General features: G+C 46.9%; 1 protein-coding gene across 6 annotated transcripts in view; it reads left to right on the top strand.

The window, feature by feature from the left end:
* Nucleotides 1-27596, top strand: part of sash1a (SAM and SH3 domain containing 1a) — a 136889-nt gene that overhangs the window by 93460 nt on the left and 15833 nt on the right. For 3 of the 6 annotated variants that reach the window (XM_084030934.1, XM_084030937.1, XM_084030938.1), the window contains exons 2-9: nucleotides 9000-9128; nucleotides 17074-17124; nucleotides 17218-17267; nucleotides 21782-21822; nucleotides 21975-22067; nucleotides 22159-22271; nucleotides 23188-23286; nucleotides 27406-27541. In XM_084030934.1, the coding sequence (XP_083887060.1) occupies nucleotides 9000-9128; nucleotides 17074-17124; nucleotides 17218-17267; nucleotides 21782-21822; nucleotides 21975-22067; nucleotides 22159-22271; nucleotides 23188-23286; nucleotides 27406-27541 (712 nt within the window). Of the gene's footprint in view, nucleotides 1-993; nucleotides 1654-8999; nucleotides 9129-17073; nucleotides 17125-17217; nucleotides 17268-21781; nucleotides 21823-21974; nucleotides 22068-22158; nucleotides 22272-23187; nucleotides 23287-27405; nucleotides 27542-27596 lie in introns of those variants that run through there. The other 3 variants (XM_084030936.1, XM_084030939.1, XM_084030935.1) reach the window with 3 other exon arrangements.

Here is a 27596-nt window from a genome sequence, read left to right as displayed (position 1 = left end):
AACCACGGGAGAGGGAGCTGCGATTTCATATCCTCTCTCTGTCTCTCTCTCTCTCTCCCTCTCTCTGTCTCGCTCATCCTTACAGCATCTGTCACAAGATCTGGCAGCTGTTGCCTCTCTGAGAAAATGTGCTTCTGACAACAACGGGGAGAATCAGAGACAGTCTCGAGACTTCTTTATTACAATAGAGTCGCCTGCTGGCAGACCGTACCAAATGGCTGATCAGAAAGGATAGCTGCGCAATTTCATGCTTGTACATAAAACATTTCAGTTTTTTTTAATCTTACGTATTTAAATGAGACCTGCAGCACATTGCTGTTACATTGTATACCGAATGCTTGTTTGAGGCAATCCTAAAACAAGTCATTCTAGTCAAAGTTTCATGTTTTTTCGTGTTATTGTTAAGCGTTTTGTCCAGATACATTCCAGGCGTAGGACGCAGTATGCATCACCCCCCATAAAACATTTTTTCCCATAGGCTTTTTTTGTTTTTCACACAATTGTGTGGAGAATGTGCTTTGTTCACAGTCCCCATTCAACGCTGGGCTGGGTAGATGTATTGGTGGAAAGCCCTGTCAGCATGAGATAAAAAAAAAAGTTTTGTGGGTTGAAAAAAAGAATCCCTTTAAATAAACTGCACTAAGAGCAAAAACTATAAACTCACTGTTTAAAAAGGTGCATAGAAGACAATTAAAATCACAAAAGGGATCTGATCACTAATGTTACTCAAATCTGACGTTCAGGGTTAAAACAAAAAAAGGTCATATGGTCAGATTATATTGCATAACTCAAACAAATGTGAGTCACGATGTGAATATCTCGTCACGTGGCTTATCGTTGGACTATTAATTATTCGTTTGAGTTAACTTCTCGTGCAGTTCTGACAAGGGGCAAGTGTGTGTTTTTCTGCTCTCGTGTTTTGTTGGGAGGAGTGTGTGTGTGTGTGTGTGTGTGTGTGTGTGTGTGAGAGAGAGAGGGAGAGGGACGGCGGGTGGAGAGAGGGGGGAGGCGCAGTGTTTGGAGGATTTGCTCGGTGCTCCGGGCGTTCTCTCACTCGATTGATTCCATGGAAATAAGCCCGCTTGTGCTCTCTCTGCTGGTTTAGACACTTTTCTGTCACTCGCGGAGGGATTCCATTAACTTTTCGGAAACTTCTCGGACAACACCCCCCTCCCCCCGTCCCCGGCGTGTGGTTTGGTTTGTGCCCGGGCACGGATCCGTGCGGTGCGGACTGCGGAGCGAAGGGAACACCCCAGGAAGTTTTTCAGACGAATGACCTGTTGTCGATCAAACCGCCTTTCTGTTCCATTAGTGTGTTTTTTTTATTATTTGAATCCGGCGAGTTTGTTGTGGGAGTTTCGCAAACATGCCAGGACGCAATTTACGCACTAAACTTTGGATCGTGCCAAGCAACGTTGGAGCGTTTCGCCGGTGCGTCAAGGGCAACTTTGTGTAGGAGCAGCCTTGGCACTTCTCCTCTCCGCTTTGCCTGGCTCGGATCCACGCTTTTGCACCGGATCTGACTGGCAGCGACGTGGTAACAGTATGGAAGGGGACCAGGTGACCGGAGCGCCCTCCGAGGAGCCGCGGGCAGAAAGCGCTGCAGCGTCCGACAGTTTTTCCCAACTGTGGACGGACGTCATGGGGATGCTGGTAAGTTTTTAGGGGGGGGAGGGGTGACACGATCATAGACTGACATCATAGACTCGCGGCTCACTGGGATTTTCACCCTCATCCTCAAAGTTGACACTGATTTGCCGAATGAGCGATCGTGTAGCCAGCTTAGTCGGCCTCATGCAAATCACAACAAGAGTGCGCGTGCTTATAGGCCCGAGTCTCGCGTGCACGAGCGCTACATGTGCTCTGGGACTCAGCTGGTTTAGTTTGGAGGCTGCTGGTGACTGAGGAGATGGTATGTAGCCTGTTGTACTTTGTGTTGTGTTTGCTGCCCGAGCGTTGCAGCCTTGGTTCCACTGCAGCAGAAACCTGATTCTGTTGCTGAGGCCTCCAGCTGTGGAGACGTGTTGTGTCTGTGCTGTAGACTGGATGATAACGGTGCCAAACATGAACTACAATTATCAGAGATGCTTTGACCTTCCAGGAGTTAACCTCAAGGTCCCAGACATGCTGGTCCTCTATCAGGCACACATTTTTGAGCATTTAGCTCATTTGCATATTGATGTTGTAAGTCAAGTTTGAATTCCCACAAGGTTTCAGCCCCCGTTGATTGTAAGAGACGTTGAGTGGCCTGATTTCTTTGTAAACTGCATTATCTCAGCCCACAGGGGTTTGGATTTACAGTGCCACACATGTCTGTGCCTTACATGCCCGGGACGTTGGAGATGCTGTATATTGTAGCAACGCTCTTTTGTTTGGCTGCAAGAGAAGCCTTGATTTTTACAGGCCGCGGGGGTCTGATTGATCTGCTGACCAAATGTGTTGCAGTCACTTCCAGTGTGTTTAGAGACAGAGGTGTTAATTTGGTTTGGTCTGGCACTGAAGATGTGAATGGTGTGGAAATGCACAAGTCTGTGTGTGTGTGTGTGTGTGTGTGTGTGTGTGTGTGTGTGTGTGTGTGTGTGTGTGTGTGTGTGTGTGTGTGTGTGTGTGTGTGAGAGGGAGGGGGAGGCCCTGCCCTCTGACACCGGGTGGGAGACCTGGCTCTCAGCCAAGAAATGTATCCAGATTTATTGCTCTAGAGGCAAATGTCTGCAAGGCTAATGTGTTTGTCCCCCTGAGCTGAAATACACATGAACTAGCTTTTTGAACCCTTTTGTCTTTAGTGTATACTTAAGTTTCACATTTTTATAATAAAGTTAAATACATCATATTTCTTTGCTAACATCAACGTGGTTGGGGGTCATGAACCATTTGTAACGTTCATTTTAAGAGGCAAACTATCCTGTCCATAAACATAAAAAAAAAAGTTAATGTGATGCCGTCGGCCAGCCGACATCGCGCACTCTATTATTTCAAAATCATCCAGCGTAGCTTTTGCTGAAATCCTATTCCGCGTGCCTTATCGCTTTACATGTTTATGTCTTCAGTCCCGGGGAGGCTCGGGTGGCCGCGGCCATCTTATTTTCCCTACGAAACTACACTAGAAAGATTAGACGTGTGAAAGTATGGAACACGATCGGCCTTCTTGGCTGCTGACGAGGTGTTTAAAAAGTTCAGCGGGTCACTTTGTCATGCTAGAACTCACCGGTCGACAGCCATGATAATCCGTGATATTCTAGTGGGGGATTTCTCCCAGAGTGAGTTTATGGTGATGAGTTGATGGCAGCTTGCGGGCGGGATTTATGTAAATGTGATGGTGTCCAGTAAAACATTTTTTAGCAGTACTCTTTGGCATTTGAGTAAGTATAAAACTTAAGGTATCTTCGATTGATTTATCAATGTATTGGTAGAAATAATGCATTCAAAAGTTTCCTTTTATGTAATGAGCTTTATTCCTAGCAACGTAGCTCAGGCTATTATCTTCCAGCATCCTGTGACATGAATACCCCGAGCACAATGAACACCATCTACCTCAACGTTAAATGGAGCTGGTATATATAGCTATCGCCCTATGACTTTCAAGGGCTTTTGTTTTGCTCCCTATATGGGAATGCGGTGCCCTTTTAATTTGGGTTTGCCCCAAACACGTTGACCTGGCTTTGACTCTTGTGTTGCGAATATGTTTGGGCTCGGCTCTCCACACGTGAGAACAGGCCTAATTGTACAGATAGACATCCATCCCGATAACAATCGGGTCTACTTGCTATCCTCGGGTCTTTCAGTGATTGCTCTGTTTCAGCTCAAATGCCAAACTCGAGAACTCCTCCAAACTCTCAGGTTACAGATGAGAATTAAAACAGCCAGTGGCTAAGAGTTCGTCCACAACAGAAAGTTTTCCTAAATCAAAGAGCACTCTGCGGTCTGCAGTATTGTTCTGAGGAGGGGGGGGGGGGGGGGTTGTCTTTGAGGTTAATCATACACAGTAGCCTGCCTGTTGCGGAATGTGTTTAATAAGAATACCGACGTAAGCCAGTCATTTATTTGTGGTGGAGTCCGAGTAAACATCGCTTGGGCTAATTAAGAGTCAAAGGCAGTTTATGACAGAATGGCGCTGGAGCTTTAGCTGTTCAAAGCAGTCGGATTTAAAGATGTCTGAATGAGGAGTTGCTACTAGACCCAACCGCTAGTACTTCAGGAGACACCAGGGCTGTCCTTAACTATCTTGTCCTGAGTGTAAAATCAGCCAATTCTCCATCAAAATAATGTGTTTTGAGTTATGCATCTGTACACACTTTAAGATCTTTGTAATAACCCACCCGTGTCCTTTTCCACTACACCGCCTTTGGCGGGGGTTCAGTGTGATCTAGTTGATTTGATCACAAACCTGGACAGTTGACAGTCACCAGCTATTCCCTTTGCAAGGTCGTCTCAAGCCTTGAGGAAAGATTGTAAATCCGTCTCTGTTTGAAGAGAGTTCCGTGGTGTTTTACACAGCGTGGGTGGGAGTTTACACTGATTGTGTACTAGACGGTGCTTCATCTCCACACCAAGGATTGAATACTTCTTGTAGACATGAATATTGATTGTGTCTGCCAAACATATGGTTTCGCTGAGGTGATCTCTATGTGCTTCCTCCCACATAGCACTTCATACGGAGTAGCTGCATATGCTCCACTCCTTTTCTGCCAAACGCTGGTGTGCTGGGCCACTAACACAGTCTCTCATAGCCTAATTTTGTCCATTGTTGCCCAGTCCAACTCGGCTCGCTCACTTCTTCGCTGCCCATCCCCGACCAGACTCGTTATTGAGGTCACGCAGAGATCTGGCGGGTTTCCTGTGTTTGGGATGGCAGAGCACTGTTCTGCTCAGGCCACGGATATCCTCGGGAAGCCCTCTGAAGTGGTGGGCTTTGCCCCCTGGCCTCACCTTCCTCGACAGTCTTTGTTGTGGGCTCCCCATTGCCAACACTACGTCTTAGTCATACTCTACTGGCTCTTTGTTTCATTTATTCTGCTCTATCTGTTTCGTTTATCATCATCGGTTGGCATTTCAGCGATGCCAGTCATGCAGGAAAAAAATGGGGGTGATCAAATCTTCCCTGTTGGTGGAGCCGGGGGAACCAGATGGATGAGCTGGGTGGAGTAAAGGAGGGATTACTTACTACTGCGTTTCTGATGGTTGTGTGGGGACAGTTGGACGGGAGATCTGGCGTGGGTTGGGTTTAAACCGGCATATCCATGACTCAGCTTGAATGTGTACAATGCTGTTGCTGTTAAAACATTACTACAATGCAAGACAGTCGGTGGCGGTTTCAAACCTGCCGCACCTGTCCTGTTGCATAGAAAGTGAGAGCGATCACACCACCGACGCTCAAACATTACATCAGATGCCTCCATTGTGAAGTGTTGTCATTGTTCTTCACCCCCCCAGAGAACGGGTGGTCACCACCAGGCTGTAACAATGGTTAACACCACATACACCACCATTCAAACCAGGCAGGAATGCGAGCCCAAAGGAGAGACCAGAACAAACATGCCTGGCCCAGGGGCTAATGGCTTCAGCCTTTTTGCCGTGTCCTTTTCATTGGTTACAACAAAGAAGCATTTTCCTCTCCGAGAATTCGCAACGTCCAACATGATGTTGAAAATCTGAGTGTAACTTGATTGCGAGATTAGCCATGTGCCTTGGCAGCGATTCCCAAGCACGCAAGGAGACCTAAGTTATCTGTGGCTCGCAGGCCGGCTGTGGAATTTTTTTTTAATAGCCTTGCAAGGGATTGCTTCGTGGGATGCCATTCATATGCTCTTTTGTGGAGAAACTGTCACTTCGGCAACAGAGTGATGTCCATGTTGGAGGAGCTATAATACAGTTTTTCAGAGAATGGTAGAAAGTATATTTCTAGCATAGCATGGTAACGCAGCATTGCCTCTTTATTAAACCAACGCTGCTTTATATTACTGAAAGCCGAGGAAGGCAGTGGCTAATTGATTGCGCGAGCAGAGGCTCGTCTACCTTTCCTGAGCGTATACATCCCCAGTATACAGCTAATCATCTCCATTTCCACAACACAGTCTTGAATGAATATTGTGTGAATCACTTGGTTATGGCTCAGTAACTGCCATATCACACGTTGCTGAAATATTTATCCACTGTGGTGCAAAACCAGCAGTTTGTGGAACAACATGGCAGCCGCTAAGTCCGAGTATTTACACAGACTATCACTTCTCACAAGTGTGACGTTTCTCAGAAGCATTTCTCTCGTTTGTGCTTTGAGTGAAGTCCAGAAGTGACACTGGAAAAAAGGAGGAGCCATCTCGATGGAGCAGGCTTGAACAGTAAATGACACACACACACACACACACACTCTTTCCTGTAAATACACACAAACCCACTCATGCATTTTTTGCTTGAGTGTTGGTTTTTTTTCTGCATTGTTGCTATTGTTTGAGTGGGAGTTGGCCTCCCCTTCCATCCAGGGTGGAGAAGCAGTTACATCAGCTAATCTAGCATCAGCCTCCATTTCCAACATCATGACACTAGACGTGTTATTTATTTATTTCTTAAGTGGTTTTGAATCATATTGTTAGTTAGCTCTGTTTTTAGGGTTATTAATTAACTGGTAATATGGTCACAGATTTAATACTCATCCTTAGAATCTCTCTAGATGCAGATTTTCTTTCTTCCCTACCAGACTCCAGATGTTTTATTCTCCTCTCACCCCACAGCTGCCCTAGTCAGTATCCCACAAATCATTCCTTGTCCAACCCCCCCTCCCTTCTCCCCCCCTGCACACAGTTTAAATGTGTGGACCACTGTCAGATCCCTCCATGCTCTCCCACCTTCACTCCCACGTTGACAGATTCTCTCTGAAATGTGGACCAAACTCCTTCGTTCATCCGTTGACACACACAGTCAATCTAACATCCTGAGAGAACAGCTGATTTTCCTTTAACTTGTTCACTCAGCTGCTGCGATTCTCCCAAAGGGCGTTTTCACTCTCCACACTTGTTTTCATGATGGATGTATGCATAAGTGAGCATAGGTGCTATCACTTTACAAGGTGGTGGTGGTGGGGATGAGGGCCAGATGTGTTGGAGCACATGTGAGCTCATGCCACTTGGGAATCGGAGGAATCCCACGTATGGAAGCACACGCATGGATGCATACAGCTCCAGATCAGTCTGAGAACGGCAGGGATGGGACGACGGAGGATTTTAGCGTGGATCGCGATAGCCGATTTGAGTTAAATCTGCTGCTAGGACCCGACTCATCTAAAGCACCAGCTGGAGAAGCCCTCCGTCAATCAAAGAGTTGGTATAATCTCAGGAAAGGGTTCATTGTTATCTTCCAGATGCGGTGCATAGATCAGCCCAGTCGTGGCATGTGTGTGTGGTGATAAAAACATCTCGGGAGTTGTGAAATGAGATTCAATGTGTGGGGGGGGGGGGATCTCGGGTCATCTCGGACCACATGTCTGGCCAGAAACAGAATTTCTCAAGTAATAAGTGTGGGAGGATAGATCACAGCCGTTCCGGACTGCACATTGACAAACAACATATTGTGCTTTTGACAACCAGTAAGTGCCCTTTCACAACTTCCACTGGGCTGCGTTGTATCGGACTGGTTTGCCTCAGTTTGTTTTCATCCAGTGTTTTTGAAATCTCCTGCACGCATGTGTGTGCATGCTAATGTGGGGTTCACAGGGGCCTCATGCCCACGTGCGTGAATGTGTGTGTGTGTGTGTGTGTGTGTGTGTGTGTGTGTGTGTGTGTGTGTGTGTGTGTGTGTGGCACTCGCACTCACAGGGATCCATTCATCTGTGGCCTGGCACCCCAGATAGGGAGTCCGGTTGAGAGAGACGGAGACTGAGAGAGACTGTTCGGACCCTACACAGTGACTCAATGCTAGCTGTCTGCCTGGCACAGATTAGATCAACACTGATGAATATTCAACAGTTTGCCATCCCTGGCAGAGTGGCCTACATTTTAACCAAGCAAGAAATGAGTGTCAGTCTTCTCTCCCACCACGAACAAAAGAGTCGGCTCTCTTCGGGGCTTAATTAAAGGAATAAATTCATCGTTCAGAATGTTTCGGGTCTGATGGGGCATTGACTTCAACCCCGGATCATTTGATATATTCCGAACCTTAAACGTGGACTGACCCCCCAGCCCGCTTCATGATATTCACGTTTCCAGAAGTGACTCGGAGGCCAGTCTTCAACAATATGTATACCCACAGAGTCCTCTGTTAGGTCTTTTCTGTTTGGAGCACGGCTTCCTCCCTCAATCCTAAACACATGTCTTCCACACAAAGACAGGAAATGTGCTGATCTAAACTGCAGCGGACCGGAAGAGCGTGTTTGGATTGGAGTTCGGCGAACGTCTGAGGAGGTAAAGGGCATCCTCGATACGAGCCTCCATGAAGACAAAAACCCGGAGCTTGAACCCTGGCTGGTCAAATACACTGAATGGGGACACTGACCTTTTATTGAGGGCTATTTTAAGGTTGTGCTGTTTGTATGGAGCGTGCGAGTGGATCGGCCAATGTGAACAACGCGTAACTCATCGCACTTGGTGTTGATGAGTGATTTTGGTTTCTGTCCCCGTGCCACTTTTCCACTTTTACCCAAAGGCATGCCTGCAGGTACCCTGTTGTACGCCACTAATTGTAAGTGTACGTGACAGTGTGGTTTTATAAAGCTGTGCTCGGCTGTAAACGGAGAGGATGGAGGGGGATGTGCTTGTCACACAGTGTACTAGCTTGGTCAGCCGTTTTTCTGCTTCTTCTTTTTTTTTTTTTCCTTTCCTGAGGCACTGGTGGGATGTCGTTTAAGCGATGGAAGCTGCATGAAATTGAATGATTACATTGACTGTTAGTTTTGCTTTTGTTCTTATTTGACATTTTGAAGTGATTCCCAGAATAATTTGCGATGCTGTGTTCCCAAAAATGACATAATCCTGGCTAAACCACAACTTCCCTACCTCTCTTCCTCTCTCCAGGATGGTTCTCTGGGCAACATAGATGACCTTGCCCAGGAGTACTCTGAGTACTACAACACATGCTTCAGTGACGTCAACGACCGCATGGAGGAGCTACGCAAAAGACGAGTCTCCCAAGAGGTTGATATGGTAAATGCCAACACACACACACACACACACATGAGAAGACAACATGGTTAGAGCAAAAACAGCTGTGAGCCACAACATTTCTCGCTCCCTACTCAGTTCGCAAGCTTCCAAATTGCTTTGGACAAATGATCATTTTTCTTGCAAATCCTTTAATAATGACCCGGGGAAAAAAATCCCCCCTTTTTTAAGAGTAGTCTCATAGCTTTACACAGTGTAATTTCCACAGTCTTTGCCAACAACCTGGCAAGGAACATCGGCAGCGTAACAAACATGGATGTGTGCTAAAGTTTAAGACTTTCCCCTGAAGGCAGTATGCCTTTTTCTGGATGTGAATGCGTTGGTGTTCTGGGGGTCCTTTTCAGAAGGATGTAGGCTAGTGGGGCACCCCTTTGGTTGCCAAGCTGCACACAAGTGAATGAAGGAATGTTGTAGGTGCTGCTACAGGGGGCATAGCTCTGCAGCACGCTACCCAGTTGGTCCACAAATACAAGTGTTCTGGTAAATTCATAGTGAATTATTCAAAGTACATTTAATTGGTTTCAACACTTATTTCTAAAACAAATTAATGCAAAAAGTAGTCCCTTTTTCTGATTGAGGTTAGCTGCTACCCTCCTGCATAGATCTGCTTCATGAGAAAAATGTCCATCTTAAATAAAATGAGGCAGTTATAACAGTGCCGTATGACAAAATAATGATTCGGGTCTCCACCCACAGATTATGCTCACGCTGATATCGCGTTACCACAGCGCTTTCTCATTCGAGCTCCTGTCTAAATTGTCTCTGCTCACATGTTTTTATCTGTCATTCCTGGTTTTCCAGTCCAGTAGGAGGGCCTCCTCTTCTTCATGTGGTTTTGCTTGGGTTAGGTATGGCTTAGATAGCTGATTTATTGTGCCCTTTCTTTTAATGACTGCAGACAGACATCCTGTTCTCACAGCTTCCACGGGATGGATTTGGACAGCACAAATTCATAGCTGTGGATGCGTCGACATGTTTTGGGTTTGTCGGTCTCTCTGTGTGGCCGTCGTGTGAGTTTACGTTGATACGGATAACCTCTGGAGGTTTTATAGTTATGGAAGGGTTCATCCTGGGGAAATAAAACAGGGGGAGGAAGTATTCAGGGCAGATTGTTTCTGCAGTCCGGGTGTAAGAAGAGAGGAAAGAGCTGACTGAGCCTTGAGCCTGAAGCAAAGCGCAGGAGGAGGATGAGGATGTGAGCGGAGGAAGACGAAGGGTGGAGGATGAGGGGAATGGAGAGAAGGAGTGGGGAATGAGAGAGCCTGCAGCTGTCCCGCCACTCTGCAAAGTTTGGCAGCAAAATATAGGAGAAAGGGAGAGGGGGGGAGAAAAACATGAAGGAAGGAATATAGGTCAGACAACACCTTATTGAGAGCTCTCAAGTGCAGTATCAACCTACGCTGTATGGATCGAACTTTACCTTGCATTTCAGTGAAGTCCTTTTCTAAAATTAGGTTTTGGGAATATTCCAGTCGAGAACAGCCGGTTTCTAAACCGAGGGGACGAGTCGGCTGAGACAGAATTCTTCCTCTCAGGCAGTATTTTTCCACTGTGTTTGATATCTTGTTAGACTGAAAGGCTTTGGTGCAGGATCTGTAAAACTAGAATAAAAAAAAGTAAAATACACCAGAGGAGACGGGGAGAAAGACGATATAGTGATAATAATAATGGACGGCCAGTCAGAAGGAGAGTAGCAACTGTGTCCAGAAATCAGTGGCAACGTCATGCATCCGCCTCCCTTAGGACCAATAGCTGATGGTTTAAGAAGGTCACAATGTCCAAGAGCAACAATAATAGGGAGACATTTATCCAGTTGCACTCCTGAGGGACTTGCCCTTTAGGGAAAGACCTGTCATTTGTAAAGGGTACAGGATGGCGGGTGATGCAATCATGTCTCCACAACACCCACTCCCTCTCCAGTCATTGTCTGTGTTCTTTTTTCTCTGTTCTCCAAGTACCTCTAATCATTTCACATCTCCTCCAACTTTTTGCGACCAGTAAGGTTACTCAGTCACTCCAAATTATGGCTCTTAAGTCGGGCCCTTTTCAAACCTGGTATCCACATGCAGCCTCGGTGATCTGATCACAACTGGACTGCTCTCCAAGTTCAGGAAGCACAGGAAATGCCTGCTGCTGCCATATTTCATATCACAGAAACCACCGAGGGTGAATCTTGCGGTCAGGTGCTCTGCACACCTGCCTGTCTGCTTGTTGTCACCTCGGCTCTGAATCTCTGTGAGCTGCAATCATGGATTTTTTGGTTTATAAATGTTCTTAATTCATGAATATCTAGGCTATTATTACAGATATTCTTGTGATCTTTGCAACGGCTGCCGTTTATTTGCATATAGATGGGGATAAAGCATAATAAAGGAGGTGCATGGCGCCATAAGAGAGGAGCCTAAGTTAAATGCACGGCCGCGGTCTGATTTAAAGTCTAACATTTCTCTGCTGACAACACATTTGGCAATTTGCTGTTATAAAATTTCCCACAAGACATTTTAAGTGTGGTCAGAATGGTGACACCGAAACGAAAGAAGAAGCCCTCGCATCGACTCTTTCTGTTCTCCAAAACATTCTCAAGTTGACTCTTATGCCAAGAGGGGATTTTGAATTTTGTTCGAGCAACACAATTTTTTTTCACAAAATATGTGCGGAGCTTACCACTTGCGTGTGTTTCCACTTGCACAATGTGTCTGCCAGCTCCCGAGGGGCCTCTGTATTAACAAAGTGATGGCTGCCTGTTGTGGTGAAAACCCTATTAGGAGCTGACGATGGAGGCTCTCTCAGAGATGGCTATCCATGTGCCCTCTTCCTGCCTCGTCTCCGCCGGCTCTTTCCTCCGCATCTTCGTGTTAGTTTTATGAGTAGCGGCGACACAAGGGGGTGAATAAACATCCCCCTTTGGGAATGTGACCTATGTAATCCACGCACAGTTTCCCAGCGCTCCTATAGACAATGAGAGTTTGGCTCTCGGGTGGCTTTGCTGTTTTGGTGATGCACACGGCTTAAAAGGGGAAGTGATAGGAAGTATTGAAAAGGGAGCAAAGAGCTCGGCAACTGAAACAACTCGTGTTGATTTAAATGAAAGGTCAGAGCAAAGGACGAAATTAAAGATTTGAATGACATTTAAAGCATTTAGTGCTATTTTATATTGGTTTATTTGCTGTAAATAAGTCATTTTGTCTTTACCACCTATTACAAATGACAAAACAAGGTGTGCTGGTTTATATGCAGATGAGTCAGTGTTTACTTGTACTTAATTTGATTTCCCGGCTTCAATTAAAGAGATTAGATGTTTTTGCTTTGTCCCTTTCAGCTGTTGTGGGCTACTTCCTCAAGATAAGCTCCTTGTGGCGATCTGTTTAACTCGTCTGCTTCTTTCGTTTGCAATATTTTTTTGTAGTTGCTACCGAAGGTGAAAACACACCAAAAGACGGACGTGGAAGTTGCAAGAGGGATCTTCTAGGCTTGTGGGGACCGGTTGCTCGGGTGGATAATTGCGTATAGCCGTCGGAGGGTAACATCAAATTAGAATAGTCAAGGCCTGCTTGACTATGAAATCCTGTTGTTGCTTTGGCAGTTGCCTGTCTCATTTTTGTCTCCGTAACTGGACCAGTTTTGACCCCTCAGCCGGTGTCAGATTGACCTGCTCGTCTCAGGAATGCCCTGTAATGGTTTTCTAGCTCAGCAGCTTTGACAGTCGGGGGTCAACAATCAAGTACGGGCTTGTTTTGTTTTGCCATCAGGCCTGTGTGAAGTTCAGTCGTCGAGTGGGTCAGTTCAGCTGGGTTAAAACCACAGCGTGGATGAAAGACAAACTGTCACAAATTCGGCTGCTTATTTGTCCTTCCTGCCTTCGGGCTTTTGCCTAGAAAACCCCCGGCAAGTCGACAGCAAGCCTTTTGTTGCCACAAGATCACTTTCAAACGATGTTTGCATAGCTCCGTTATTGCCATAACCCTCGTGGCAAGCGAGCGGTATATTTGTAATTTATGCTGCGATTTCGGCGTCGGGATCGTGAGACTGTCATTGGAATTTGTAATAACGCTGGAATTTGTCTCGAAATACCAAAACAATGATGATCCTCATGGCTTAGGAATGCCTCTCACTTTAGACGCACACATGCCTGCGCTGCAAGTATGCACGCACACACACACACACACACACACACACACACACACACACACAGGCCTTATGGGGAGGAAGTGGATCGAGGTGTTTTCGGTGTGCAGCAGCTCACAGACTCTGGTTTTTAATGCCCACTGAGCAAATGTATTTCCTGCTCCTGTGCGTGAGATTTAATAGCAATGCACGCTTGACTTCAGTGGTGAGTGTGTGTCTTATCTTCCTGCGAGATCTTTCCGAATGATCTGGTTCCACAAGCTCACGTTGCACCATACTCGCCCCAGCGCTAACGTCTCTTTGGTGCACCAGGCTTTCCAGGCGGCGCCTGTCCCTCCACACCTGCAGGCCTACTCAGAAACCTTGTGGACTACATGCCCACCCAGATCTACCCGACCATGCCAGTTGGCGTACCTCCACTAAGCCATCTGGTCTCTCTAGTTTTGCCGCATATCCGCTACTTTAGCCTGCGACGTTGGCAGCGACTCCACTGTGGGAGCTTGAGCCTTCGGTGGGATTTGCAGTCCTGTTTGGACTAAATTGTGTCTATTTGAGGCGAGTAAGTATTTCTGTCCTCTCCCTCTCATTAATGTAGTTGTTGCTGTAGAAACGCAGGGTTTAACTGTAGTTTCTGGGTTAATGATGGAAATCGTAGCCCCCCCACCATCCCCCTCCCTCTGCAGACATAGTGATCCTCATTAGCCGTTACTGCTTTCACTCTCTTTTCATCTTAACTCAATTCAGTCATGCTTAAGCAATCAGGGTCTCGCGCTCATATCGAACGTGCACACGCGGCGAGTTGTGCACAAACAACCCTGCGGCCATCTGTTTAGAGGACGCGTGCACGTTCACACGCATCGTGTCAATTGCGGGTAAGTAGGGCAGTATCTCAAGCTGATGCTGGTGAGTTCAAGCGAAGGGTAGCGTGTTCCCTCTGGGAGCGTGTTGCAAGATCTAAGACTCACACACAGATCTCCCCCCCACCCCTAAAAAAAAAAAACCCATATCAATTTGATATTCTCTTTTAGAATCTGTGTCAGTTACACCAGCAGCTCCTTCACCGTTGGCACAGGTCTGAGAGGAACCCGAATTGAACCCCCACGTCCTGAGACGTGATGGATTCCTCTCCGCAGTTAAAGGATGTGGGTTTTGTTTGTTTTTGCACAGATCCTCTCAGCTTCTCGCCCTCTCACCCACTCCTTCCATGTCAGGGATGGCACGCAGTAGAGGGAAGCTGAGGAGGAGCAAGAGGAACAGAGAGCTGCTTTGTGCCTCCGGGTCTTAGGAGCTCTGTCTGTGGAAGTGGAGGCGGGTGGAGTGTGTGGAGGTGCTGTCTAGGTTTACGTCTGTGGTGGTCTGTGGCTCTGTCATGGGTTCGTGTCTCGCTGTGTGACAGTGGGGCAGTGTGTGTGTTTTTTTTTTTAAATAGTATCTTTCTCCATCGGCGAGACTGGCATATCTTTCTAAGATGCATAAGAGGATCTGAGAGCAAAAGCAATCTGCCACAACCTTTTACGGAAGTATTTGTGATGTGCGTGTGTGTGTATGTCAACACACACACACCTTGTTCCTTCTTTATGTGGGTTTCACCCACATTATTCTCCACCAGGCAGGAGTTTAAACTGAGCGGCCTGTCAAAGCAGTGCTTAAAGGGATGTAAGATCTCCATCTGTAGGCAAAAATAATCTAGTTCTGTCCCACAGCCTGGCTCTGCAGCAACACCAATCTGTATGTCTGTAGGTCTGGTAGCGGAGGTTTTTATGGCCTTCAGCAAGTACCTGCTGTCTGACTTATGGGACTCGCCGTACTCCCCGGGGACGATGATCCTTGATTTACACACCAAGGAAACATCCGGACCCAAGTCTCTGTCTGCTTGATCACTGTACCAGACAAATACAGATAAACAAGCCAAATAGGCCAGGAGGACTTGTGCTAAAGTTGACCAGACTGTCTCACTAACAACTTGACTGTCTGCCTCCAGCTGATTACTGCTATGATAAGTGTAGGCTTCAGGCTAATTTTGAGGCTTTTAGCCACCTCAGCACTGTTGGCCTGTCCTGCGATAATGACCTGCAGACTTAAAGAGGTCCTGTCACTTCCAAGTCCTTTAACTATGAGCCACCCTCTGACTCATGCTCAGAGGGTGGAAGGATTGTACCAACTTGACCAAAGCCCAGTCAAAGAAGGTCACACTACAGGTCACTCTGATTAGGAAGCAAGTGTAGGAAGTGTTTTAGATTTCGGCTTCCTGTGACTGTTATCCTACAAAGAATATCTGGGCGGGGAGATAGAGAATTATGAGTGTTTCTCAGAAACAACACGTTATCTGTTCCCGCTCTCCATTCGGAAAAACCCCAGATTAAATTTGTCTTTTCTACGTGGCCGGCACTAGATCCCTCACGGCGATCCCCCAGTAAGTCAACTAGCTGCTATACCTCATGCATTTAAACTAAGAGTGAGTTTAAACGCGTGGTTTACCAGGGGAGGTTTTGTGTTAATTTTCGAGTTGAGCAACATTCCCATAGAGGAACCAGATAGGCACATGTACGCAAATAGACATAGACAGTAGAAACAGGAACTTTCTCTTTGTCTTGAGTTATATTTTCTCTTCTTTCTGATGAATCTCAAAACACTTCCTCAAAAATAAATGAAAGCAAAGAGCTTTTCTTAATATAACTATAGCTCATTCCTATGCCATCTCAGCACGACTGGAGCAAGTAGTAGAGGCTTGGTTATCCTTGCTTGCCCTCGTAGCTCACGCCAGGAAGATTAAAGGCACACGGAGAGGAAAGCCACATATATCTCATTATGCAACGAGCAAGAAAATGACCACCATCAGTGAACAATGTTGAAATGATGGTAACCCTCAAGGCTCGGGATGCACGCCTGTGAGTCCCTGGTCCACATGTTTTCAAATCTGGTCACTACCCTTCAGCAAAGTGCTGACTGCCATCTGTTTCTGCGGTGTTTAATATTCCACAGTACAAGAATAGCGTGGTTGGGTGAGTGTGAGTACAGGGGAGTTGGGTAGTCTCCTCAGAGAGAGTTCAAAACACAACGAAGGAAGCTGTGCACTTGGTCCGGTCCCTCATTGGCTTTAAATAATCACACGCATGAGGTTAAGATCCAAATGGCAGACCTTGTTGTGACCGTGCAGCATCTGTGTCTGTCTGTAGAAAGCACATCTGTATCTGGATACGCCATGATGAGGACACCTGCTCTGGACATACAAGCACCCGTCCTGTGAAATGGGGAAAACAGTCCTAACAGACATTATTTTTCCATAAGTTTTCCATCGAAGCCAGTTTGCCCTTTGCGTGCTCCTATTTTATTAGGTCACATAGGGAATATTGTATTCTAAAAGATTTGAGGCAACCCAGCAGGTGTTGTGTTATGATTGTATTCACACTGTGGAATTCATGCAGTTACGTCGAACGCTTTTGTGATATCTTCACAGACTTCACGAGGCCGCACCACCGCCCAGCGGTATTCCAAAACAATCAGAACAAGTATTGCAGGTTTACCTGAGGCTAGCCTTGACTTGCTAAACCGTCTAGGGGCGGGTTTGTTGGTGTCTGCGCACATGCTCGTGTTTTGTGTTTTCCACTGACACGCGGGCGTGTCGACATGAACCTGACCCAAGAACGTCTTTCCCACATGAGGGCATCGTAAACATGCCATCCAGCGCTACACAGGTCCTCTTTTCCTTTCGGTCTCAATCCTGCTCTGACAGCTCATATGTTATTAAGTGATTCACCTGTAACTCTTGACATTTGACCTCCTTTCTTGCCATGTTTTTCAGGAGAAACAGGATCCGAGCAGCACATCCCTGCAGCTCCGTACTGAGATCCAGGTAGGCATCGTGTGACGAAAACATCAGCTGTATTGCATGATCTTCAGCTCAAACGTGAATCTGACACCTGTCTCCTTCTCTCTCTCTCCTCAGGAATCGTTAGGCTTCAGCAGTGAGGTGTCCACTCCAGAAACAGACAGAAAGTAAGTTTTTTTTTTTATCACTTCATCACAGTAACGTGTGACCGGAGCCGGCGCGGCACCGTGAAACCCGCTCGGGTTGAAATGGGCGTCTGTTGCATGTCAAAACAATGTGCAAGGGCCGCCTGCGTCTGGATCGCATCGAAGCCTGCATGCCTGCACACACATGGATCACATTCAACCTTTCTGCACGTCCGCAGCTGAAGATGGAGAGCCGAGTGGAAATGCACGCTCCTCCGTATGCAGCTCACGAGACTGATAGATCTCTCATATGACAGCTTGGACAAAACGGTCTCTGACGTGGCCTGTGAGGCATAAAGCTCAGATCCTCAGGTGGAAAACTACAGTGAGCAGCTGACGTGCTTATACTGATGAAGTAAACCCCTATGAGATAAAACATGACCTAATAAATACACAGATGAGTAAGTGAGCATAAAGGAAATCAACCTCCGACGTTCATAGAGGTCCACTACGCTCCCTTGCTCACATCCCTGCTGTGGTTAAAGGAAAACCACTGACTGCTTCCTCCGGCTGACCTGCTCAGTCTAGCAGTCGAGGTCTGGCCGTCCATGCTTCCTTCCTGCCTTTGTGTCCAGCAGGGGAGACGGGAGGGGGGGGGCAGAGAGGGTGATGGGCAAATGATTACAGCGAAGGAGCATGAACGAAAGAGCAGGATGGGACCCGGCATGGGTGGGGTTCCTTTTCACTGGTTCCTGTAACACAAAGTGTTCATTTTTGCGCACAGCTGTATTTCTGTGTGTGTGTGTGTGTGAAATCTCTGCACCGCCCACCGTGAGCTACGTGTTTGAACAACTAATAACGAGGTGACTAATGGATATTTCAGTAGAGAATAAATCGCCCTGCGGTGGAGACCAGAAACATCCCCATTTCATTTGAAGAAGAGATAACAGGAAGACGAGTGGACGGATAGACGAAGGAACTGTCAGACTCCCAACGCCATGTTTGCCAGGGCCCGAGGTTTAAATCCATCTTCCTTCTAACTCAGAAACCATCTCCTTTCCCTCCCTTCTCCGTGGCTTCGTCCGTGACCGTCACCCCCGTGTGACCCCCAGCGGAATTGTCATGTTCACGTGACGGACACGTGCTGCAGAGGAAGCGCATACCACGGACATGATCTCTCCTCCCATGGCTGTATATGTTGCACAGACACATGCCGAGGATGATGGGAACCAGATGCCAAAATTTCAGATGACGTCTCTCTGCTGTTCCAGAGAGTCCCACAAAGAGCCCCTAACTCCTTCCTGTCGGGGTATCGTTCTCTCGGCCGTGCCTCCTCTCACAAACATCCATACTTTCTCTCCTTGAGTCTGGAATGAAATGATCTCTGTCATTTCCACACATCCTTCTATTTATTATTCTTCCTTCAAAGCCCCAAACTGTAAAAGTTGGGTCTGAAGAACTTTTTTTTTTATCACCTTTATGTTATTAATTTTATGATCGAGAACAAAATGTCCCCCATCGTTTTTTTCCTTTGTAATCTATCCGTCTCTGCCAGGCCCCTCTCCTCTCACTCCTCCCAGCTCGGCTCTCTATTACATCGCTCATTGTTCCCTTCCCACCGTGGTGAATGGGGTTTCAGGTAGAGTGATTTATCACGAGCCGGCCGAGTGATAGACAAGCCTCCTCCATTCTTCACCACGCATTCCCTCACAGTACGGATACCCCCATCATCGCCTCCACCGGCGGACAATAGCACCCGGAGGAGATTACCTCCTGAGGCTTCATCCTGGGGCGTGCCACCCGTGTCACCCTGTTGGCAGGAGGCGGGCACAGCCCCTGTAATGGCCGGTATGCAAGCGCTCTCAGAAGGCTAAAGGCTTCAAGCTGGGCACTTCCTGTTTTGAAAGGTGATTGATTGGAGGGTATTGTTGCAGCGAGCTTATCAGAGAAGTTAACAGCAGAGTTAAATGGATTTTGATGAAAGCCTTCACGAGCGCAGACGCGCGGTGATTATTGGCTCGAACTGGGTTGGTAAGATTGCACATTTAGAGGCCGTTGTGCTACTGGAATGCCCGACTTATGCAACTAATCAGATGTCGTGCCATGGGAGGAATCTGTGTTAGACAACAGTGCCATGTTGGAAAACTAAAGTACCTCATCAGCGTACTTACTTGTGGCTGAGTGTTGAAGCCCTCATGGAGCGGTTATTTGCTTCTGAGAGTGAAGCACAGGAGGAAGGGAGACGTGCACGAGCACTGAAAAGCGTGTAGATTTTCAATTATGTGTGTTTTAGCGGTATGATTTTCTATTTCCCTTCCATATGACCTTCCGTCTTCCTCTTGCACGTGACCTCTGATCTCTTCCTTGACCCCTGAAGAGGTCACCCCTCTGCTCTTCCTGCGGCGATGCCACTGTCGCACGGGGTCGCTGCCTTTCATTGTTTCTCCCTGAACGCCGGAGATCACCTCACTCCAGGTGGCCAGCCCAACACACACACACACACACATTGCTGGGGTTTATGCTGAGGGCACACAGCTGTGTGTCCAAACCTGGCTATGTGCTGGTTCATCATCTTTCCTGGACAGCAGCTCCGTCACAAAGGATGCTGAACCTGGGATTCATGCTGCTTTTTTTTTTATACAGTTATCATTTTGATGGAGAAAGATGTTTTTCACTGAGCAAACTTGCCATTCCCTCATAGATCACATGTTCCCAGTGCAGAGGTATCATGAAAATACACACCGATCCTACAGAGGTTCAGCCAAAGTTACTGTAATGCAGAAAATAGGAATTTGCCTTCTTATGCTAATGAGATGAAAGGCAGTTAAATGTCTCCGAATCAATACAAAGAAGGGAAATCAAATGGAAGGGAATGCCAAAGATTTAAGGTTAAACCAATTAAGTTGCCGAGCCACACAATGTATGGACTGACACTCTTTGAAAGGCATTCGGGCTTGAGAGTGTGTGTGTGTGGATGTGTGTGTGTGGATGTGTGTAGTGGAGGTTAATTTATAGCGCGGGCGGGGGGGGGGGGGGGGGGGGGGGGTTCGCTGCCAGCTTCTATTGAGTGAGTTCTATTAGCATTAGCTTTGGCCCTAGCCTATCTGAGAGGGGGATGAACACAGGGGCAAACCATACAGGCCTCCATTCAATTAGCATCTCATTATGTTGCCATAGCAGCCGGGCTTCAAGCCACGTGAAGATTTCCCATTGCAGCATGAGAGGGCTGCCATGTCTTAACAAACATATGAACACATATGTGCGCACACACACACACACACGCACACACACACACACACACACACACACACACACACACACACACAAACACAAGCAGCCACTGGAGAAGGAGGGGACCTATGTCACGCACTTTCACATCGCTTTACCTGGCAGCCACCTGTCTCTCTGCTGTGGCTCAGCAGCCCATGTGCACTGGACTCCACTGGTAAAGGGCGTGTGGATGTGTGAAAGTGTGCAAGTAAGAGAGTGCGACAGTTGTGTCTCCTGCAGAGCGATTTACTTAATAAGTCTCTGAGGGTCTCGAATAGACAAATGTGTCGTTCTTATCGCTCCTTTCCTCCCCCCCCCCCTATGATTTATTCCCATTTAATTGAAAGAATGCAAAGGCTTAGTGTGCAGCCACCACACACACACACACACACACACACACACACACACCTGTAGGATGTTATCCACAGACATAATCCGCCCTGAAGCTTCACTCCCTCTCTGCCCTCTTACTCAGTCCACTTAACTCAATCTGAAAACAGAGTCTCTTCTTCTGATTTGAGCTGCTTCTTTGAACATGAACTGCTGAAGCTCACCATATATATATATATATATATATATTTAATAGACTGCAGCTGATCTGGTTTCTCATCTCCGTCAGAACCAGGGAGAGTTGGCCACAGCCTCACATGCTGCTGAAATTGCTAGAACATTGGGTGAGGCTCCTCATACATGACTTTTTGATTGGGAGCCGAGTGCAGTCCATGTCTCACAAGGGGCTTTAGAATTGTTATTTTCTCCCTGTTGGCTCTGGTTATTTAGAACGGTTTATGGACACATCTGGACATATGTCTGACATATTTTTTTTTTTTTTTCAAATTTTCCATCTCCTCTCCCCTCTCTTGTGCCCTCTCTCCCCCCCGTCTTCCTCGTGACCGTCTCTCCTGTGGAGTGAAGTGGAAACACAAACAGGCTGAGTCTGCCCTGTGAATCCCCCCCTTACACTTTCCCTCTTCACATGCTCACGCTGTCTTTGCCTTCATCTCGTTGACCTTCCTTCGTTCTCCACTGCTCCTTAAACACTCTGTAGTGCCGTCGTCTTCATCTGACCCTCTTGTTTTCTGCAGCAGGGGTGTCATTGTCTACATCCTCTCCTCCACCTTCTCCCTCTCAAGCCTCAGGAGCCTGGCTTTGCCGCCACATAAGTACCACCACTGACCCCAAGTGGTGAACAGACAGAACTGCAACGCTGATAAACAGTTGCAGTGTTTTGAAGCATTGACCGCAGACTTTATGCTAATTATCTTTCTTTACTCTTTTACCCACAGAATGCCCCTGCACAAATCCAGCTCTGAAGATGGATCCGGAGGTAAATATACTTTAACATCAACCTTCAAATGATCAATGATTACCTTGGAGTGAGATCGAAAGATAGGAATAGCCAGGCAGAAATCCTACTTAATTGTTGCAAGAAGTACAGGGATGGTCTAAAAGAGAGTATTTAACCTGCCTTCTCTTTAGGTAAATGGGATCATAAGAAGAAGAACAAATCTTTTTGGCAGAACTTCAGACAGAAATCTCAGCACAAGCCAGTCGTGCGACAGACATCCAAAGGTTTGCGTGGCTCTATTTCTTTTCTCCAAATCTACTGTAATCAATACATGTTACTTCATATTTGTGTGTTTTTCCCCTTTTGTTCCGTCAGGTGAAGACATAGGCTACGTGGCCAGTGAGATCACTATGAGCGATGAAGAGCGAATCCAGCTAATGATGATGGTGAAAGAGAAGATGATCACTGTTGAAGAAGCTTTAGCTCGGGTAGGAAGCTCCACCGACGTCCCGTCTCATGTTGCAACCACCCCCACCCTCACTAGACCCCTTCCTTTTGAACTGGTCCCCCCAGCCTCCCCTCCCCTCCCTTCTGCTCCATATCTCCATCTTACTAAAACGACTCACTCTTACTAACCTGTACATGGCCCCACATTTTAACCCGTCCTCTTTACACACACACACACACACACACACACACACACACACACACACACACACACACACACACACACACTGCAGACCTTGGGTGTTTCCAGTGGTTCAGGAGTCTGGGGATTTTAGGGTGGGGGCTCTTGGAGTGCGGTGGTGGGTGTGTGTTCAGTTCATAATTGCGTGGTCGATGGCGATAGCAACTCAACAGCTCCACCTGTTGGTGGGGATCCTCTGGTGCATTGTGGTTTTTCTCTCCAGGACATGGACATGGTGGATAATTACTTTGCTTTCCTTTCCTTACATTTTTTGATTCATTTTCTGGTGATTCTTCTTCTTCTTGAGTCTCCCTCTGTAATGCCTTGCCCATAGGTAGCATGACCGCCCAGAGGCATTTGAGCACCGGTTTGCTCTCCACAAAGCAGCTCGTTAATTATCTTGTGACCTTTTCCCCCCCCAGATCAATGATTTTCTTTTGACATTCAAACCAATCAATGATCAGCCTTTTGTGGACCGTTGACTTCTTGTTGTGTCTTTATTTGCTTCGTAAAAAAAATCCCACTACACATAATAGAAAGACATTTCAAATCAGATTAATTCTTTGCATAAAACATAACCGAGCACAGTCTGTCCGTACACATGCACTGTGAATGCACACAACTGTGTTAGACTGTAGAGAGTTGTAGCATGCTGGGTGAGAGTGGGTGGCCCCGCCCTTTTCCTCTGCCTCTCTAAACTCTTCTTCTCCACGTAGCTGAAGGAGTATGAGCGCAGCAGACAGTCCAGCAGTACTGACACTGCAGAGTGGACTGACGGATCTGCATCCAATCTAAACCAGTCCTCGAACTGCAACGTAAGTACACCCCATTAGCCCAACATCCCCCCCCCCTCCCCTGTCCTCTCCCCTTCTACCTCTTTAAACACTCTCACCTCGACCACTCTCACCTTTTTAAGTTTGATTTTTCAGCCGAGGAGGAACGCCGTCGTCATTTCACATGGATGTTGTGTGTTTAGTCAGATTCAGTCCATTTGGACGGTTTCACATGCCATTGCATAAACCCCCTCACATAACGTATATCTTATTTTTCTCTCTTCTTCATTCACTGGCCGGACTCCAAATGCACCTTTTGCACATGTGTTCCCTCCACCATGTCATGCGTCATCTCAATCTTATGGGTGTTACCTCACGATTCACGTGCTGCAAGTTCTCTTCCATGTTTAATTCATTTTAATCTCGTCACAGGACATTTTAAATACGTCCATAACAAAGTCAAATTCAGCTGCTGTAATGCCAAGAAAATTATTTTAAATTTAGGTCACGTCTGTCTCCCATCAATGAGTTGTAATTGTGGAGAGTGTCATGAAATGTAGCCGAAGCGTTTGCAGCAAAAGCTCTTGTTAGCAGCGATTCTGTCAGCTGTGGTCCGTGGAGAGGAGGCCTCCGAACCTCTGAGTCGAAACCTTTGACTGAGTCGAAACCTTCGAGGATTCTCTGAGCTCCGAGCTGGAGCTCATACTGCAGGTTCTGCTGGATGCAGTTTGTCCATGCATTGGTGTGTGTGTGTGTGTTTTTAAATGTAGGTCAACTCTGATGCAGATTCACAGTGGTCACGGTGGCTTTTCATTAGTTCTGCACTTTATGGCATCATATGGGAATATGCAGTCATACACACTGACCCACTTTTCTTTGCAGGAAATGAGTTTATCCAAACACACAAAAAAAAATTCCAAGTACTCTGAGAATACTTCCCCCACACACGTGTGCTGTTTCTATCTGGAAATGTGCTACTAATTCCTGACTAAACAGCACGGACGTGTTCTGAACCCTCTTGCATTTTGTCCTAACCACTTAAAGCAGCTCCATGCATGTGCACTGTGTGTTCTTATAGGAAATCACATTAAGTTTGCATTCATAAACTCAATGAAATTCAGATCAACATGCCTATTACTTACTGTAACTGAATTGGTAAAACCACAAACTCATGCAAAATAGTTTTACTGTCACGGGTCCTTATTGATTTGGTATTCTACGTAATGAATGATGATTTCTTTCCATAGGAAAAATGGGTTAATTATGCATACATAACCTCCGCTCAAGTTCTGCGTGGCTGTTTTGATGTGTGAATTGTGCATGAGTTAGCCCATCATCTCATCAGTCTGCCAACCCTCATGTTATCCCCCCGACTGCTGCCAGCCGCTCACTTCCTGTAGGAAGAAGATTGATCGATTGGGGGATTTTTGCAGACGGGGGAGAGGATGGGAGAGTTACTGAAGGGGTATTGTGAGAGGAACACACAACTCGGCTCTGGAGGCTGTGAACAAATACAAGGGCTGGAGGCAGAGAGGAAACAAGGGGGGGGACAAATACAGAAGATAAAGACTCCACATTTACCCCCAAGCCCTGAAAAGGGTCTCCCCCTTTGACGCGAGTTCCAAAATTGGCCGCTACAGGAAATATTGCTGCTCTGCTGGGGCCTCTATTGGTGTCATGTACTGCCCTCTGTCCCCGCTCATGAATGGCATTAGATCATTCACAAACTCAAATAGTTGTGCATGTCTGTGTGCGCCTCTATATACAGACATGTTAATGTACATGCTTGTAGCTGGCACGTTTTGCAATATAGGATCTTTGGCCGCTCTGTGCCTTTTCTTTGATGCCGTCTCTCCCCCGGCCGGCCTTCCTGCGGCGATCGTAGCCCACATTCCAGGGCTGGCCATTATCGATGTGGGGGCCAAGGCAGGGTCAGAGGGGCTCAAACGCCGGGATTGTTCTCCACGCACAACACGCCTTTTCTCTGCTCGCTGCGCGGCACGGCACTTCCAAACAGTCCCCTCATTCCTCAGAGCCGAATTCACAGAAACAGGCTGCTTCTGTATCCGCCAGCTCGTCCTCACCGGGGGGGGGCACAGACATTATTTTGGATCGTGCATGCGTGAGAACGCGGTGATTTTGCGGGAGCTGCTCTGAAACCTGTTGGTAACTCGGAAAGTGGTGACCTGCTGATTTTAATTAAGGTGGTAAGTTTTACGGGACGTTGTCCCTTTTGTGATTTTTCTGATTTTGTGGCGCGGGGCAGTTAAAAGATTCTGGTGTGCATCGTGCAGATGTTGTTTTCGAAGTTAAACTGCGTCTCCAAAGTTATGGGAACGATCCTCAAAGTAATTTGTGGAGGAAATGGCGATTGAGACACTGGAATTGTTGCTTTGACCTTGTTTTTGATGGCTGCCTTTCAGCCCCAGCTTGATTCATGGCCTTCTATGTTTGACTGGCTGTCTGCGTGTGTTTCTTTCCCCCTGTTTATGTGGTCATTTGCATGGATGGTGTTCCACAGGGCCGGGTTAGGACGTATATATCATTGTTATCTCTTTAGCATCTCCTAGTCCTATTTCTACACAAGGAGAAGAACAACTTGTGTGCTTTAACTATGAAACGGGAACGTTGTCCTGCACATATTACAAAATGACTTCATTCTAATTAATAGTTATTAAGGGGAGCCAATCCAACCTTTTGGTGATCTCACAGGCTTTCTACCTCCTCTGACACTGACTTGTTATTACATTACGTTCTCTGAAGCTGACATGCATGGTCCAGAGCAAATGGAAAGTTGAAGTAGTCGCCGCCGTAGCCAGAATCGTGTGGTTCATTTGTGGGATTGTCAGCGAGAACTGGGCAGAGCGACAGTGGAGTTATCTGTTTTTCAGAGCCTGTTTCTGCACTTTTGTCAGACCAGATCTGGTCCGCTGGGCTCATATGATAGAAGTGCAGAGTGGGGGGGGGGAGCGGGAGGTTTGATAGACTGCACGATGCTACATTGATTAATGTGCAAGGCTTCGTAAACGCCCACGCAGGAATCAAAATATCACGAGGTTGATGAGGTGGTTCGGTGCCACGGAGGACTTGCGGTGGATGTCGGATCGGTTCGCTCCAACCGAACCGCACTTATTAACCTCATCCCTACTGTATGTCAGCAGCCTCCGAGCCAGGCTTGTGGTCAACGACAGCGAGAAAGCGGTTTTCTTCCTTGTTAGCTTTAGAGCTGCAGGAGAAGACTGCGTGTTTTTATGAGCTGAGCACTGCAGGCTGTCTAGTTTTGTGTGTGTGTGTGTGTGTGTGTGTGTGTGTGTGTGTGTGTGTGTGTGTGTGTGTGTGTGTGTGTGTGTGTGTGTGTGTGTGTGTGTGTGTGTGTGTGTGTGTGTGTGTGTGTGTGTGTGTGTGTGTGTGTGTGTGTGTGTGTGTGTGTGTGTCCCTTTTGTCAGCGACGCAGTCAACCTCGACCGTGGAGCTGGCAGCGCTTGACGAGTGGTGTTGCCGTGGAAACCCAGTGGCAAATAGAAGCAAATTAAGTTGTTTGAGCTTAATGATGGCAGTTCCTGCAAGCCAATCTTCAGGCCAAAGCTGGCTCATCTGCATTATCATTACATGGAGGCCATAGGGAGACGGTGCACGTGTGCATACACAACCAGTCGGGTTAGCGTGTGTGTCCGTGTGGCTGAGGAAACTGTTTGTGACTTCATTATTCGCTCTCTTTTCCACTCCGCTACACTGCACAGGGAGTTAGAGCGGAGCGGAAACATCACACAAATCAGACCATTTATTCTCATACTGATTCATTTTGCCAATTTTCTTTTTCTTTCAAATCACTGGTTCATTACTTTCAGTGCGTTTTTACACTGAATGTGGCCTTAATATGACGAGGTGTGCTCCATTTCTCACTAACTTTGACTCCACCCTTAACAATCCCATCTGTTATTATAACAGCGTCTTCAAAATCTTCATTTCATTTCCATGTGTTTGTTTTTATTGCTTCACTACGACTTATGTCAAATAAATAAAAATAATAAAAACTGTACATTTCAATAATGGAATGTCACGCTGAAGAATAACCTTTACCCATTTTTTCCCCCCAATTGAATCAGTGTTTGACTTGCCCCTTTTATCATATCATCCCTCCCTCTCTCTCTCCCCCATCAGTCTCGTGAACAGTCGGACGATGAGCAATCGGAGGACTCTGTGAAGTTCAAGCGGCTCCACAAGCTGGTGAACTCAACACGCCGGGTCAGGAAGAAACTCATCAAGGTGGAGGAGGGCAAGAAACATGGCTCCGAAGGTTTGTAACCCTTGGTCTGAAGTTTGAATCAGTCAAAATGTGTGTTCACGTCTTG

Source organism: Eutrigla gurnardus (genome assembly GCF_963514095.1).
Source record: "Eutrigla gurnardus genome assembly, chromosome: 16".
Lineage (NCBI taxonomy): Eukaryota > Metazoa > Chordata > Actinopteri > Perciformes > Triglidae > Eutrigla > Eutrigla gurnardus.
This window is presented reverse-complemented; position numbering and strand designations above follow the sequence as displayed.